Source organism: Microcaecilia unicolor, chromosome 2, assembly GCF_901765095.1.
Source record: "Microcaecilia unicolor chromosome 2, aMicUni1.1, whole genome shotgun sequence".
NCBI classification, from domain to species: domain Eukaryota; kingdom Metazoa; phylum Chordata; class Amphibia; order Gymnophiona; family Siphonopidae; genus Microcaecilia; species Microcaecilia unicolor.
In genome coordinates, this window is record NC_044032.1 from 383909093 (window position 1) to 383926999 (window position 17907).

General features: G+C 43.5%; 1 protein-coding gene across 1 annotated transcript in view; it reads left to right on the top strand.

Annotated features, from left to right (window-relative positions):
• ANXA3 (annexin A3) overlaps nucleotides 1-17907 on the top strand; it is a 114720-nt gene that overhangs the window by 69720 nt on the left and 27093 nt on the right. Inside the window, 1 exon segment of the mRNA XM_030190550.1 lies at nucleotides 6218-6308. Within this exon segment, the coding sequence (XP_030046410.1) occupies nucleotides 6218-6308 (91 nt within the window).

Sequence of the window (17907 nt, forward strand, 5' to 3'; positions counted from 1 at the left end):
TTAATATTCAGACAATATTCTCACAGAGTCCCCCAAACCAATTCTTAATTTCCAATAATTTTTAATCAGCTATTATTTTACAAGGGGTAGGAAAAGCCTCAGAAAACAGGGTGGCTTTGTTCCAAAACTGTTTGCTCCCCACTTCTCAATGATTTGCATAAATCCTCCCTAATTTTCCATAATACATAATTTCATAATTCTATCAGGGACACACAGCTTCTACAACTATATACAGTGAAGTTTCACATCTTAATTCATTCTGAATGCAGCCGAACTCAAATTGTATATGCAGCCTCTCACAGTCTCTTACAGATCATGTATGCAGTTGTTACCTTGGTCTCACCTCAAGGTTCTGGGCACCAGCTCACTCCAGGGGCATAGCTACGGGTGGGCCCAGGCCCACCCAGTTTTGCCTCAGGCCCACCCAGAAGCAGAGTCCCAACACCTCCATGTCTTCCAATCCTCACTCTCTCTCCCTCCCGCCGCAGCACTTACATTTAATGCTGTCGGCGCTACCAATGGCATCACCTCACAGATGTAGCGTCCTGCTTCTTGCAGCTCACAGTCTTCCCCCCTCCCCTGTGGCAGCATTTGCAATTTGCTATCGGCGCTGCCTGACAGCAACTCGCAGAGGCGGCACCATCCTGCTACGGGGCCTTCCCTCTGCCACGCTGATGCAACTTCCTGTTTACACATGGGAGACTGTGGTGCAGGAGCAGGATGCCACATCTGTGAGTGGCAGTGCCGATAGAGTTAAATGCAAGCACTGTGGCGGGGGTGGGAGAAGGTGAGGAAGACAGTGGGGTGCTGGCCTTTAAAGGGGAGTGGGCTGTAGGGAATGGAGAGGTGCTGGACTTGTTGGGAGAGGGTGGTAAGGAAGATGCGGAGGTGCTGGCCCTGGGAGGGGATCGGAGGGGCCTTAAGGGAAGAGAGAGGTGCTGGACTTGCGAGGGGCAGAGGGTTGAAGGGAGAGAGGTACAGGACTTGCAGGGGGGGTGGAGGGAAGGGGAGAGGTACTGGATATGCAGGGGGGTTGGAGGGAAAGAGGAGATGTGCTAGATATGCAGAGGGTTTGAAGTGAAGGGGAGAGGTGCTGGACATGTAGGGGGGCTGGATGAAAGGGAGAGAGGTGCTGGAACATGACGGGGAGGGCTGGATGAAAGGGAGAGAGGTGTCTGAACATGTAGTGGGGGGCTGAATGAAGGGAAAGAGGTGCTGGAAATGTAAGACGGGGGCTGGAAGAGAGGTGCTGGATATGTAGGGGATGGGCTGAAAGGAAAGGAGAGAGGTGTGGACCTGCAAGGAGGGCTGGAGCAAAGGGCGAAAGGTGTTGGGGGCGATGGGAGGGGTTAGAGGGAAGGGAGAGAGATGCTAGACAAAGGGAATAAAGGAAGAGGGGTGTCAAATGCTGCACCCATAGTGGGCGAACGAGCCAGATGCATTAAGGGGAAGGAAAAAGAGAGAGAGGAGAGGGACACATTGGTGTGAAGGAGGGAGAAAGGGGACATAAGGAGGTGTTCAGATATAGAAGGGAGATAATGGGCATTATGTGGGAGCATGGGGACAAGGACACACATGCGAGATGCTGAATAGGGATGGCATATGGGCACAGAGGGGCAATGCCTCACAAGGGGGGAAAGGGGATATGGAATAGTGATACAATGCTGGACACTGGAAAGGGGGTATAGGGATACAGAGGGAGGGGGGGAGATATAGGAGGAGAATAGGAACACAGAAGGGATATGCTGGGCTTAGGTGCACAGAGGAATAATGATAGATGAGGGGATATGAATACAGGGGAAGGTAGTGGACAAGGAAATACAGGAAACAGAGATGGGAGATGGATGATGGACATGGAGAAAGAAGAAATGTCAAATAGATAGCAGGACCCTGCCAAGTGAGATAAGAGAAGACCGGGGGAAGCAGAAACCAGAGACTGGGTCCAATATGATTTGAAAAATAAAATGACCAAACAAAAAGGTACAAAAAATTATTTTGTTTTCAATGTTCTGAATATAATGTGTTGAATTTGGAATGTACATCTTGCCAGAGTTGATGTTAAACACGCCTTATGTAACCTTTTGACCCTTGCAGCCGCTCCTCTGTTTTGTTTTATTTTTCACCGTCTTCTCATTTTTTTTATAGTCTCCTTTTTGAAAGTTAAACACTAACGTATTGGATATCCTGTGTATATTTACTCCAAAACTAATATCAAATCTGACCATATTATGATCACTGTTTCAAGCGGGTCCCATCCCATTTACCTCCCGCACCAGATCATGCAATCCGCTAAGGACTAGGTCTAGAATTTTCCTTCTCTTGTTGGCTCCTGTACCAGCTGCTCCATAAAGCAGTCTTTGATTTCGTCAAAGAAATTTACCTCCCTAGCATGCCCCGATGTTACATTTACCCAGTCAACATCGGAGGTAATTGAAATCACCATTATTATTGTGTTGCCCAGTTTGTTTGCTTTCCTAATTTCCTTTAACATTTCTACATCGTCTGTTCATCCTGGCCAAGTGGATGGTAGTACACTCCTATCACTATCCTTTTCTCCTTTACCACATGGAATTTCAATCCACAGGGATTCCAAGATGTGTTTTGTTTTCCTGTAGAATTTTCAGTCTATTGATTCAAGGCCCTCCTTAACATACAGTGCTACCCCTCCACCAATTCGATCCACTCTATCACTAAGAAATAATTTGTACCCCAGTATGACAGTGTCCTACTGGTTATCCTCCTTCCACCAGGTCTCAGAGATTCCTATTATATCTAATTTTCATTTAGTGCAATATATTCTAACTCTCCCATCTTATTTCTTAGTGCTTATGGCATTTGCATATTGACAATTCAAACTATGTTTGTTGTTCCTATTACATCATGCTCAGTACTTGACTGTATTAAATTGCAATCTTTTGTCTGATTTTTATTTTTATTTAAGGACACCTGATCTACTACGGTCTCTTTTGCAACCTATCGGGATACCTTATCTCTCCTGTTTTGGTGATATCTTTAAAAGATACCTTATTCTGAACCATGCGCTTTTGAGCGACTGTCGGCCTTCCCCCAGTCTCTAGTTTAAAAGCTGCTCTATCTCCTTTTTAAACGCCAATGCCAGCAGCCTGGGTCCAACCTGGTTAAGGTGGAACCCAGCCTTTCGGAATAGGCTCCCCCTTCCTCAGAATGCTGCCCAGTTCCTAACAAATCTAAAACCCTCCTCCCTGCACCATCATCTCATCCATGCATTGAGACTCCGGAGCTCTGCCTGTCTCTTGGGCCCTTCGCATGGAACAGATAGCACTTGAGAAAATGCTACCCTAGAGGATCTGGATTTAAGCTTTCTACCTAAGAGCCTACATGTGGCTTCCAGAACCTCTCCCCCCACATTTTCCTAGGTCACTGGTACCCACATGTACCAAAAACAGCGGCTCCTCCCCAGCACTTTCTAAAATCCTATCTAGGTGACGCATGAGATCTGCCACCCTTTGCACCAGGCAGGAAAGTCATCAGGTGATCCTCACGTCCACAGCCACCCAGCTATCTACATGCCTATAATTGAAATCACCCACTACAACAGCTGTCCTAACCTTCCCACCTGGGCAGTAGCTCCTGGAGACGCATGCTACGGTGCAAGAGGATATTGCATTCCCTGGTGTGCTGGTCATGTCTACAGGATTACTTCCAGCCTCACCAGGTAATGCTGTCTTTTTAGGAGGCCCTCCCTCCACCAAGGCAGCACAGGAGACCCTCTCATGTACCTCTCTGTCGCCCTCCAGCTCTCCAAGTCCGCTCTCTAGTCTCAAGAGAACGGACTCGTTCTCTGAGAGCTAGGAGCTCTCTTCATCGAGCCCACACATGACTTCTCACCAAATGGGAGATAATCATACATGTGACACTTAATGCAAAAGACTGGATAGCACCCTCCTTGCTGCTAGACTACTTTCTGCATCTTAATATTATAGAGTTATTTAATTAAAACTTCTATAGGCACTAGGGTATCAGATGAATATAATGATCTTTTGACTGTTGTAATTTTGCAATTTACGGTTTGTTCTTAGAAACTAAATGTAATTCATACTAATGAAATTGAAAATTCTCCTCTTGTCTTAATTAGAATAATTGACTATAAATGAAGAGTTGAGCTAGGGGTTGATGGGATTTGGGGAGGGTGGGCGGGAATGAGGACTGAACTGGGCCCTTCTTTGCCTTCTAGAGACTATCTGTTAATGCCTGTGGCAGAAACTTCAAGTTTTAAACCTATGGAGACTAGCTAATAAAGTTTGCTTATTTTTTTTTTTTTATTTTATTTTATTTTAAAATTCTAACTGTGTTTATCAATATCTCATAATTCCTCTTTTAAACCCTTATCTTTAAGCTGCGGCAGAAACGTCAAGCTTTAAACTATGGGAAAAGGCTATGGACACTAGCTAATAGCACGCAAATAAGTCGTGTTAATTATTTTAGCAGGATACACATGAAGTCCATATTGTTCAAACAGCTCTTGAGCTTGTTGATCTAAAATCTTCCACAGAAGAAACAAACCTTTGCAATCGCAAAAACGGACTGTCTGGCAAACTTACCTTTGGGTGGTACTGGATGGAAACTACCAAAACATAAATACATATTTCTGAACTACTGCATTGCAAAACAAAGAAGTATAAATCTTTTTCTCTTCTTGAATCAGCAGTACATCCACAAATTCAATAGACAATGAATGAAAACACAATGTAAACTTTTAAATTAGCCTGCACCAAATTTATCCAGTGGAAAAAACTGATGCAATGCTTGCACATCACCAGTCCAAAAACACCAAAATATCATCCAAAAATCACTTCCAAAATACTATATTTGGCCACCACTGAAATGTGTATATAAACTGTTCTTCAAATTTAGCCATATATCACAACTGAAGAGGCTAATGATCCTCCATGGCTAACCCTCATATTTGTTCATAAAAGTGGAGAAATTACATTGTGGTCTAAAGAGAATTATTGTAATGAAGGTATTCATCAGCTTATGGATACAATCCTGTTAAGGATTTACATCTTTAATTAAAGCTCATGCCTCAGTTGCTTTGAAGAAGTCTGATTACATCGAAGGAAGCTAGTTTTCTTATGATTGAAACTCCCTATACTACCCAAATTTATTTTTTTAACTAAATTGCATAAGAACTTACATAATCCTCCAGGACATCCTATAGTGGCTTTGAGAAGGCCATTTTGGAACCTCTATCTCAGTTTATCGATTTATTTTTTAAAGCTTGGAGCCAGACAAGTTAAATCTCTTTTGCAAGACTCAACTGATTAGGACAATTGGATTCTTTTATACTACCTGAATTGGTGATTTTTGTGACATTGGATGTGTCTTTCTTTTGCTACTGTAATTCCTCAGAGAAAACATTAAATATCATTCATGCAGTTTTAGAAATGCGATTCAAGCCTCAGCAGATTTCAACTGAATTTCTTTTAGAATTGACTGAATTGATGATAAAAGAGAATCGTTAGCCCCTTGAATTGCGACATTAACATATGGCCAGTCCTATTAGTATCACAAGCAGCAAATGTCCAAAATCGGATTTAGACGTAAGACGTCATATCGAAAATGCCCCTCCACGTATATCAAAGGCTACTCGTTTGATTCAATCAATTAGCATCACAATGTGATACTAATTGTTTTAATATGGTTTGTTTGTGTGGTTCACTGTCAATATAATTTGATTTTAGTTGGGTTTTTGTTTGTTTTATTCTAGTCACCCCCCTAATGAAGACTTTCAAAACATGGCATGTTGGGTTGATGTTAGACTTAGTCCACAAAATCTTCTTAGACTTTTCTCTTGTGTTTGTTGTGTTTTGGATCCCCTTGTGTGTGCTGGCATTTACACATACAGAGCCCTGAGTGAGGCTATTTTTTTGGGAATGTGTTTCTTTGTAAAATGGGTTACTCCTGCCTTGTGCATGCTGCCACATACACATATATTTCCTGCAGCCTTATAGGTAATTTACAGATGGCTCCACGTGTAGTGAACTCTGCAGATTATGAATATCCGTGCTTGGACATACTTTTTCCTACCTAGATAACCTATGCAAACCTGGGCTTCAAATGTTTGATTTTTCTTTATAACAATTGCATTTTTAAGGATTTACTTTTAAATGTGTTCTAAAAATGTAAAACAGAGTGATTGCAAGGTAGAAGATTCAAGCCATTTGTTTATCTACAGGGACCTGGGACAAAGGAATGTGATCTGATAGAAATCCTCGCTTCAAGAAGCAGCAAGCAAATAAGAGAGATAGCGCAAGCATATTACACAGGTACAGATGTTTCCAACAAATATTCTTCTTCTCTGCTTTTCTTTGCCCAGTTCCCTGTAAAGTATTAATAACATAATTTGGGGCTGTTTTACAAAAAGGCATTTAGCCCTTAATGTGCAGTTTCCGTGCGTTACTGTTAAAGCGTTTTGTTGTATTTTGCTTTGTTTGCACTTGCTAACCTGCACATTACCTATTTTAAAAATATATATATATTTTGGAGGGAGTGTGCATGGGTGGAGATTGGGTGTTCCCATGTTATCCAACTAGTGCATTCTGATTAGCACTTTCTAACTGGATAACGCAGATTTAATGTAGGAGCATCTAGCACCTCCTAAGTAGGAAGCAATAAATGCTCCTGTGTTAACTGTATGCAGGTGCTACACACTAATGACAACATTAGCTCAAGACCTAGTTAAATCTAGGCTTAGCCCAGATTTCACCGCACTTTAGTAAAAGATGCCCCTTTGTGTGAACAGTTGATTATTTTTATGCTACCAGGTCTGTCTAGACCAGGCTGTTATATCATAGCTGTACTTTAAATCATATACCACAATTTCCAATCTCCTTCTGTAATGGTCAAAGCCAGACTTTCTCTTAATGCAATCATGTAGGATCTTGTTCATTTGTTTGAACTGCTCACACACAGGTGCAGCTTCTAATAAAGGCTGCTTACTTAGGGGTCCTTTTATTAAGTTGCACTATGCACTAGTGAGCGCTTACCACAGCTTAAAAGGGCTTTCTGCGGGATGTGTTCAGGCACACACAAACCATGCATTAAGATGCCGATGACCAAAAGTAAACGTAGGCACTAGAGGCCGTTAATGCCATGCTAGCACCTGCATTTATCAGTGCAGAGTGATCAGAGGGGTCTAGCGCGGCAATCAACGAGCGCGCCAGGCCTTAACATACATAGCATGCAAATGTATTCCTTTCCCAATAATCAGAAAAGAGCGCCCGAAACAAAGGTGCCTTACCACTATAAAAAATAACTCCAGGTCTGAGCAGGCATTTAGGTGTTGGAAGAGAGGATTTCCCTTGATTGTCTTGCTTCTCTCATGATTCCTTCTGCAAAATCTACTTGGTTTGATTGCTTTTAGAAGCAGAAGGAAACTCGTTCAAGCCCTTGAGCACTGGTTGTGAGACACAACAAACCTGAACATGAAGCACACATTGGCGTTCAAAGCAGCCATGCTTAAAAAGGAGCCCAAGTCACACATTGGCATCTGTTATTTGAATCTAAATATAGGCATGCATAAAAAAATTAAAACGTTTATATTTGGGCTGCAGAAAACAGACGCACATGTGTGCTTCACAATCCTCCCATGCTAAAGCGCTGAACTCCCTAATGCTCAAACCTATGAGCGCATCTATATTTGTATCTCATTAGCTTTGAGCATTAGGGCGTTGTTCTGTGCTATTCAGAATAGCACAGGAGTTTTGATCATTAGCTCCTAAAAATATTTTTATTTTTTTTTAAACCTGAGGGGTATGAGTCTTGGGGCAAAGAGTGGGCATTTCTGTGCTAATCAGTTAGCTCATCTACATTACCATGCGCTAACTGATTAGCACAGGATCGCTTGTGAGCCTTACCACCTACAGAATGGGTGGCAGTAAGTGCTCATGCACTAATTTTTGTTAATGGCTATATTAGCAGCAAGGAGTAAACGAGACATTCACAAGAGGGTTCGCTGAGCTCATCTTCCTATCACTATAGCAGCTAACAAAAATGGAATGCAAAGTTATTATAATTTGCTAATTATAGTGCATGGCCATTTTCCAGTTTTCCTGATGCACAGAAGCAGTCCCTTGCTTTACCATGGAAAAGTTAACGGGAGGTCTGGAGCTGTCAGTCCTGACAGCTCCAGACCCCCTGTTAAATTTGAGTGAGCTTCACACAACAAAATATCAGGGCAGAGGGACTGCTTTTAACCAGAACACAAAAAGTGTGACAAAAATCCAATCTTGAAAGGCTGTAGGGAGCTGGTGGATCCCTGCGATGGGAGGAAAGGATCGTGCTTCAGCTGTCTGGGGCCAGGCAGAGATGAGGAAGAGCTGCAGGAGTTCTTGTGCTACACCTGCCCTGTCGTGCCTCCTGGCAAGCAAGTGGGGGCGCCAGAGGAGAGAAGAGAACCCCAGTGCTCACGAACGAGAACCTGGGGTTGGGGGGGACTACTCTTCCTCAGGGCTGCTAGTGTCTTAGCTAGTCTCCCTCCTCCCACCTTTTATGCTGGAGTGGCAGATTGCTAACTCCAGGCTCCTGGCATCAGCAGACCGGAACTGCCCCCCACCCCCAGCCTGGAAGGAGAGCGCAGGCTCGGGGGGGGGGGGGGGGAGCTACGCAGGCTCTCATACATGCAGCTGTCTGCGTGTATGAGAGCCGTCTGTAGCATGCGCAAAGCAGCCATGCTTAGTGATGGGCTGCTCTGTGCATGCTCAACTGGCCGACTGGCTTCTCCCATATCGCTTGCAAATGAGCTGGGCCGCAAAAGCAACAAGCAGCTCATTTGCATGCGATTCTCTTTGGGAATCCATCTGTATTTCCAAATTGGTATTTTTTACCGATTTGAAAATACGAATGGATTGTTAACGGGGATCTTAAGGGCATCTTGTCTTCAGTATTTTACATAAAGCCCAAGGATTTGCCTTTAAATTTTTTAATAAGTCTTGGAGTTACTGCTGCAACTGAACAGAATATAGATGGGTTAGTGTTGAGAGTATAGTAGGATTAGATTCAAAATGATTTTTTGCAGATGTCATCAGTGTATTGCTGCCAAACAGGAGGTTAGGGCGATATCTTTGTATCATTGGTAATTTTACAACAGGCAATCTAACTTGTGCAGTTGTGCACAAAAGCTATGCCTACTTTTATGTGGGGAATTTTGCACATGAAGTGCTATTCTAATGTTCTAAAGCCGCCCCCCCCCCCCCCCCCCCCCCACACACACACACACCACTGGAAAAACACCTGCACCAGTGGTTCCCAAATCTGGTCCTGGAGGCACTACAGCCAGTCAGGTTTTGGGATATTCACAATGAACATTCATGAGAAATATTTGCAGATCTCTCTCATGAATATTCATTGTGGATATCCAAAAACCATGACTGGCTGGGGTTCCTCCAGGATCAGGTTTGGGGAACCACTGACCTGCGCAAAAGTTACAAGTGCTTTGAAGCACAGGAATATTTTACTTTATGGTTTATTAAAATGTTATATACTATTCTTTATGAAAGCACAAAAAGCAGTTTGCACACATAATGTTGATTCCTTGGCCACGGCCCTTTCCAAACTCGGGCTCAACCCATTTATTTATGCAGATGACATCACTATCTTTATCCCTTTCAAAAAAGACCTAAGCAAAATTACCAATGAGATACGACTAGGATTACACACCATGCTTGACTGGGCCAACTCATTTAAATTCAAAACTCAACGCTGAGAAAACTCATTGTCTAATTCTCTCCTCTCCCTATAACAAATTCACACCCCCAACGTTAATCACATCCTGAGCTTGTCTTGCCAATCTCGGAGTCCCTAAAAATATTAGGTGTCCTTGTTGATAGAACCTTAACCCTGGAGCAGCAAGCGAACTCTACACCAGCAAATGTTCTTCTCTCTTTGGAAGCTTAAGCGTATACAACCTTATTTCCCTAGAGAAGTATTCCGCAGCTTAGTTCAATCCCTAGTTATTGCCGCCTTGATTACTGCAGTGGAATTTATGGGAGATGCACATATACACTCCTAAAAAAACTACAAACTGCCCAGAACACAGCAGCTAGGCTGTTCTTTGGTAAATCGAGATTTGATAGTTCGAGACCGCTGCTGTGAGAAGCTGCACTGTCTTCCTGTGAAGGACCGAATCACTTTTAAAATTTGCACTTTGGTGCACAAAATCATCTATGGTGAAGCCCCTGCTTATATGGACACCCTAATTAACCTGCCGCCTAGGAACTCTCACAAATCAGCTCGCTCGTACCTAAACCTCCATTACCCAGTTTTTCTGGCCTCAAGTATAAGACCACTTATGCAGCCTCCTTCTCCTATCTCAAGCACTCAATTGTGGAATAGGCTACCCCAATTGGTCAAACTTACTCCTGATCACCCGACCTTCAAGAAGCGCCCTCAAGACCTTCCTTTTTGGTAGAGCATACGCTTCAAACCCGCCTGGCATCTCTTCCTTCTGAATTCCAACTGACGTAGCAACACATTGTTCACCCCTACTCTTTCCCTTTTCCCTCCTTAGCTATTTCCCTTTCTCTCTTACGACATTGTTTGTGTGCTGAATTGTTGTATGTTTTTATAAACTGTTGTACGCCACATTGAGCCTGCCATGGGTGGGAATATTGTGGGATATAAATGCTATAAATAAACAAATTAATTAAATATAGGGAAGAAAGGAAAAGGAAAGGAACGCCAATAAATGGATAAGATAGAGAAAAATGGGGACTACTAGACAAAGGTAGGTCAAGAGGCTAAAAGAAGAACATGAAACAAAGGAAAGTAATTGGGGTCATCGTCCTTGCAGAAACCTCCTCAACCCATCACCAGTCCATAAGCTTCTTGGAATAGAATGTCTATAGAACTGATTTAAATTTGGGAAAAGCAAAAAAGGGCACAGTCTCTTGTAGTGACAAATTTAGCCATTGAGGTGAAGGAACACAGAAGGCCTCATATTCAAAGTATTTAACCAGCCAGAGACAGTTCCTGGCCGTTTAAATAGAGTTTTAGCACCTAACTGCAGATATTTAGCGGGAGATAACTGGTTATCTCTTGCTGAATATCCACGGTTAGTGGCTAGCTGCTAACTGGCTATATTACATGACATAGCCAATTAGGTGCGGATATTCAAAACCAAACCAGCTATGTTTAGTGGTTAAAATAAGATGTATAAATAGCAGGTCTACCTTTAACTGCTAAGCACTTAGCCAGTTAGTGCTGAATATTGGCTTAACTGGTTAAGTTGCCACGCTAGAAAATGAAAATGGATATTTCTTAGTGTCAGCAGCAAATGAATCCAGAGACTTTGTGAGTTGTGACCCAGTGACGTAGCCCCACCTTCCCGCTTGCACTTGTTGGCGCCATGGCGGTGCAGCCTATGTGCATGCGCTGTGTGATAAGTAAGAGGGTGTCCTATATGGGGTAGGCCACTAGAGGGTGCTAGTAGGAGAATAGGTGGAGGTCGCTAGGACCGGGGAGAGCTCTGGGAGGTCCCCAGGTGTAGGAGGTTATGGGCTGGGTCCTGTTGAGCTATTAACCACTTTATACCCCACCTGAGTGTGAAAGGAAGAGAAGTGAGCTGGCAGCAGAAGAGGAGAGATCCCCCTGAAAGATACTGGATAACCCTATGGACTTGTGGAGGACTGTGTGTCCAAAGGAGATCAGCAGGCTGAAAATCCTGGGGTAAGAAGTCCCTAAAGTATTAGTGTTTGACTGTGTGTCCTCAGTACTTATAGGAACTGTGTGTTCAGTGAAAGGACTGTGTGTCCAGAACTGTGTGTTCAAAGAGGGGACTGTGTGTCCAGAACTGTGTGTCCAAAGTACTGAGAGAAGCAGGCTGCAAAGCCTGGGTTTAAAAGTCCCCAAAGTATTGAAGGTAGTACTGAGCCCATGTATCTGTGTGGGGAGCCTCAGTGTGAAGATCTTTGAAAGCATTAAGCTAGAAGAAGTGTGCCCAAGGGCTGGAATAAAGAGTTTGCCTGAGAAATATGCAGTTGGTGAGACCTGTTTAATTTGCTTAGTGGGAACCAGGTCACCCTGAGCGAGAAGGGGTGGCACACTAATCTGCATATAATCTGCATATGAGAACTAGTTCACCTTCCAGCATGCACGCAGTGCCAGTGCCAGAACAGGAATGATGCAGATGGTCGTTGTTGCCTTCCTGTCAGTGTACCAAAAGTGAAGAAAAACTGACTGCTGCTGTGAGCTGCCCAGAGTCTGCACACCCCCCCCCTGTCTCCCTCCCCCCACACTGTGCTGCCTGCAGAAGTGCTTGAAGCCAGGAGAAGGAGAACGTCATCCAGAGAGCTGCTCAGCTGGACCCGCAGCAGCCATTGTGGTAGTAACTTAATCAGTGTTACTTAGTATAATGCTGCTGCAGCTGAGGTGAGCTCTCTTGGCGACGTTCGGGCCTCCTTCCCTCCCTGTGTCCCTCCCTCGTCTGACGTAACTTCCGCGGAGGGCAGGACACAAGGAGGGAAGGAGGGCCAAAGGAGGCATTTCTGCTGCCTGCAGCGCTGCTTTCATGGAGGTAAGACTGCGATTTCAATACAGGGGGCCGGCCCGGGTGGCGGATGGAGAGGGGGGGAGCGGCGGCGGCGACCTTGGGGGGGGTAGAGGGGGAGCGGCAGCGGCGATCTCGGGGGGGGTAGAGGGGGAGCGGCAGCGGCGATCTCGGGGGGTAGAGGGGGAGCGGCAGCAGCGACCTCGGGGGGCGAGGCAGTGAGGGTGGCAGGGGCGGGGCCCCAGGGCCCTGGATACCAGACCTTGGAGGGGGGGGACAAGGGGAGGAATGAGGAGATGCCGGATCTGGGTAGAGGGAAGGAGCAGAAGATGGATGGGACTGGGAGAGGTTGGGGCAGAGGTTAAGGAGCAGAAGATGGATGGGGGTGGGAGAGGGGAGGAAGCAAGATGTGAAAATAGGGATATGAGATGAAGGGCAAGAAAAGGGGATGATGTGGGGAAAGGTTGAGACATAATGTGAATGACCAGGAAGACTGGAGAGAGGATAAGAGGCTTTCCATAGCATCCCACAGATCAATCCAGAGACTTGTGGGTTGTGTCCCTCTACCAGCAGGTGGAGATAGAGAGAACCTCCGAGGTTTGCTATATGTGGACCTGTGCAGCCAAGTAAATCTCAGTATTCTCTCTATCTAGCAGGAGGAGGGACATCTCTGTGCAGCTCTGGTTTGCTCTGGCTACTGGTGTCCTTTGGGCTTAGTTTAGCACAGACAGGGGTTGAGTGGCTCTTTGCAGCTTGGGGTGTACACCTAGTGGTGCCACGTCCCTCCCGGTCTCCCCCTACCTTTCCTCCGTCCCACAGGGCTGTTGGCCTGATCGGGTGTTTCCTTTCTCTCCTGACAAAAAAAAAAAAAGGTAAGCGTCTCTTTAAGAGCCTTGGTTTTTGTTTAATCATACGGAGGAGCTAGGCGGACTGCCGAGTCAATTTTGGGCAAGCGTTTGTGGAGCATGTCGGCACCTTCTGAGGCGGCTAAGTGCTGCTCCCGGTGTGGGGGCCGGAGAGCAGCGTCGGAGGGGGGGGTGAGTCCTGCTGCCTTCGGCCCGCAGCGGGTGCTCAGCGCGATGGGGGTTCCCCTCAGGTGTCCGGAGAGTCAGAAGCGCAGGGGATAATTTTGACGGTTTCATTGGGGCAATTAGTGCAGTGTGTGTCGGCTGGCGCAATTTTCTCCTTTCAGGCGCAACCCGCATTGGAGTGATGATATATGCTCTTAATAGGCCTGGCCAGAACATCTGAGGCTATGATAGAGGCTGGTATGTACTTTTACATCTTTGGGAGGCTGGGAGAGGGTCAGTGACTACTGAGGGAGTAAAAGGGGGGGGGGGTCTTGCCTTAATACCGCCAGTGGTCATTTGGTAATTTAGGGCACCTTTTTGTGACTTTGTCGTGATTGAAGCAGGTATAGAACAAAATGTCTAACTTTTAGACCTGGAAGTTTTTACTTTGATCCATTATGGCAGAAAAACATCAAAGATTTGAGAATGCCCAAATCCTGCCCCAACATTCCCCTTACCCACCCTTTGTGATTTGGGCGTCAGTCAAACTGCATAGAAAAACATCTTCAAATGGTTTCAAAAGTATATATTTGGATTTTTTGGACAAAAAAAAAAACGTTCATCTGCCGCTTTGTGCTGCTTTTTTGACATTTTTCTGTTTGAAAATAAGCCCCATAGTGTTATCTGGAATTTTAGAAAGCTTTTGACAGAATCCCTCATGAGAGACTCCTGAAGAAATTAAAAGGAATGGATTTGGAGACAATGTTCTGTTGTGGATTGCGAATGGGTTAAAAGAAAACAGAGAGTAGAAAGTGTTCAAGATGGTGTCTTGAGAAGACACGCCCTGTAGGTATGGAAAAGTGTAAGGAGAAGATGTGGGAGCTTGTTCAGCATGCTGCATCTCAAATATACACTAAACCACTGGGGTTCGGAAAAAGCACCAGCCCCCATGGAGTTTGAAACATTGTCACCAAGAAGTGAGAAGTTGGCCCCGCTTGCTACATCTGAAGCGGTTCAGGATTCAGAGGAGTTGACGTAGCGTGCTTTGGAAGTTAGCTTCTCTCAGAAGGGGAGCTTTTCTGTGCTTCCAAAGTCACTGGGAGATCCCAAGATGGCGCACAGGTTTGCAGAGTCGCCAATTTTTATGATTTAGTGTGTACATCTGTTGGGGTTGGTTCTGGTGTTTGTGGATCTCCTCTAGTTGAGGTGGAAGAGTTATCAGGGTGGCTACCTATAATAATTCAACCATAGGCCACAACAGATTACTCTTGATGCAGTATAGGAAGCCCTTACAGTGTTGCGTAAATCAAGTTCAGCATTGACAAATGTTTTCTCTGATATTTCCTCAAAGGCAGATTGGGAAAGCTAAGATGTGCCAGGAAAGGATTGAGAAACTAGAGAACTCTACCAGTAAAATGCATCAAATACAGCTTGAGTTAATTAATAAAAATTTAGTTCATGATAAATCGGAAATTTGGAGAATGAGGCATGATATCTGAACATATACTAGCCCTGGGAGACTTACTGAAGAAATTGAAGAAATACATGTTGAAAATACTGAAGATACTGGAATCAGTGGTTCTCCTCTGTTTTTTCATGCCTCTTTTTTTGCCTAACTGTGCCCTGCTCCTGGGCTTGCCCTTGTTTTGTTTCCCCATTATTGTGGTCTAAGTGATACAAGATATTGGAGTACTTTTACTAATGTGTGCTTACCGCAGGTTAAAGTCCACTACCGCAGGGTGCACTCAGGAGTCCCTTGATAGTTTTTGTATGTGCACGCTCCCACGTGCTAAAAAATACATGTTATTCCTTAGCACTGGGGCAGAGAGTAGGCATGTTCTGCACTAATCGGTTAGCTAACCAATTAGCGCATGAGCCTTTACTGCCTACAAAACAGGTGTCGGTAAGTGCTCATTCGCTAATGGAAAATTGCTGAATAGAAAAACCGATCATTTCCCTGCAGTGCTAAAAGTGGCCTTAGCATAGTAACACAATAAATGATGACAGATAAAAGACCTGTATGGTCCATCCAGTCTGCCCAACTAGATAAACTCATTTTACATGGTATGTGATACTTTATACCAGAGTTTGATTTGTCCTTGCCATTCTCAGGGCACAGTCCGTAGAAGTCTGCCCAGCACTGTTCTTGTACTAAGTTCTGAGGCTAACATCCCTTAAAATTTACACTCGAGCCCATCCATATCTATTCAGTCATGATCAGGGCGTAGACCGTAGAAGTCTGCGCAGCACTGGTTTTGCTTCCCAATTACTGCTGTTGGGTAAGACCTGCACTGGGATAGATCAGGTCACATTTTAGCACTGCTTAGTGAAAGGGCCCCACTGTGAGTTCTCCCAAGCCTTATACATAGGGTGACTGCTATACACCCATTCTGCACCTGGACTAGCTTGATACTCAGACCAGTTCCGTATATCTTGATTAACTATACAAAGAACATGTCTTTAGTTTAGCTACCCATTTGTTTATCCCCACTGACTCTGTACCACCCATCTTGTCCCCATCTATATATCTGCATTTGGCCCCTTAGCCATATGGTAAGCTGTATTGTAGAAAACCATTAGTATCATAGCAATGTTATTGGAATGTTCTGATTGTGTACTTATTAGATATTTCTTCACTATTATGCTCACATCAGATTATACATCTGTTATTTGAATTTCAGTGCTGTTAAATGTGGACGTATATTTTTGATCTTGTTTCATGGTAGTCTTAAAATTAGGTTTCAATTTGCTGTCTTCAAGTTTTCCTCTTTCATTGTATTTATGTTTATACTTGTACATTTTACTATTGTTATGCTGGTAACAATATTGTAAGTTTGATGTTAAACTGTACCTATTGTACACCGCCTTGGGTGAATGTCTTCATAAAAGTGGTTAATAAATCCCAATAAATAAATACCCTATATATTTCCTTTATCTAGTTGTTACAGTATTATTATTATTATTATTATTTATTGCATTTGTATCCCACATTTTCCCACCTCTTGGCGGGCTCAGTGTGGCTTACAATAAGATATGAATAATGGAAATACATTTGTTACAACTTGGTTATAGGTTACATTGTACAAGTTTTGTGAAACCATCGAAGTATCATTAAGAATATAACAAGTTTTTGCATTTGTGTTTATTGATTATTCTTTAAATAAAAGCTTTAAAAAGAGTAGGTATAATTGTATTCTGCTGACATTATATTTCTGTATCTGTTTGCACTGCTATTAAATTTTTATATTTTCAACACTGTATCATGTTAGTACTAATTACTAGGATTCAATTTGCCAGGTCCAAGTTTATCTCGTTGATTTTATTGTTTATATTTGGTCATTTACCATTATTATGTCAAGTTGTACTGGCTGTACACTGTCATGGGTGAATCTCTTCATAAAGGTGACTAATAAATTCCAATAAACAAAGGGGTCCTTTTACTAAGGTGCGGTTAATGGATTTAGTGCACCCTAATGATTAGCATGCTCTAAATAAGATTCCATTATATTCCTATGGGCGTCTAATCATTAGCACACGTTAAATCTGTTAGTGCACCTTAGTAAAAGAAGCCCAAAATGAATAAATGGCTGATTCAGTGAAGGAAGGTGAATTGTAGAGTACCCCATGGATCTGTACTGGGATCAGTGGTTTTAATATATATATAAATGATCTGAAAATGGGAACAATGACTGAACTGATCAACTTTACAGATGACACAAAGTTATCAAATTATATGTGGATTGTGAGAAATTGTAGGAAGATCGTACAAGACTGGAAGTCTGGGCAGCCAAATGGCAGATGAAATTTAACATAGACAAATGCAAAGGGATGCAAATTGGGAAGAAAAACCCAAATTTATACATACACAGTACTAGGTTCCACATTAGGAATCGCCACCCAGGAAAAGGATCTATGCACCATTGTGGAAAATACATTGAAATCTTCTGTTCAGTGTGTGATGGTGGCCAAAAAAGCAAACCAAAAAATATCATAAAGCCTCTCTATATCACTCCATGAGTATTGTGTGCAATTCTGGTCACCGCATCTTAAAAAGATATAGCAGATACAGAGAAGGTTGTGGCCAAAATAATTAAAGGGATGGAATGATTCTCATATGAGGAAATGCTAGGGAGACTGGGAATCTTCAGTTTGGAAAAGAGATGGCTGATTTGAGATATGATGGAGGTTTATAAAATCCTGAGTGGAGTAGAACAAATAAACATCCATCGATCTTTGTAGTTTTTGAAAAAGTAAAGAACTAGAGGACGTGCCATGAAGCCTGACATGCAAAAAGTGATTTCTGTATATTTGGTTCATCTTTTTCATCTTGCTAACTCTACATTCTTGAAGTGGTACAAACCATATAGTGAT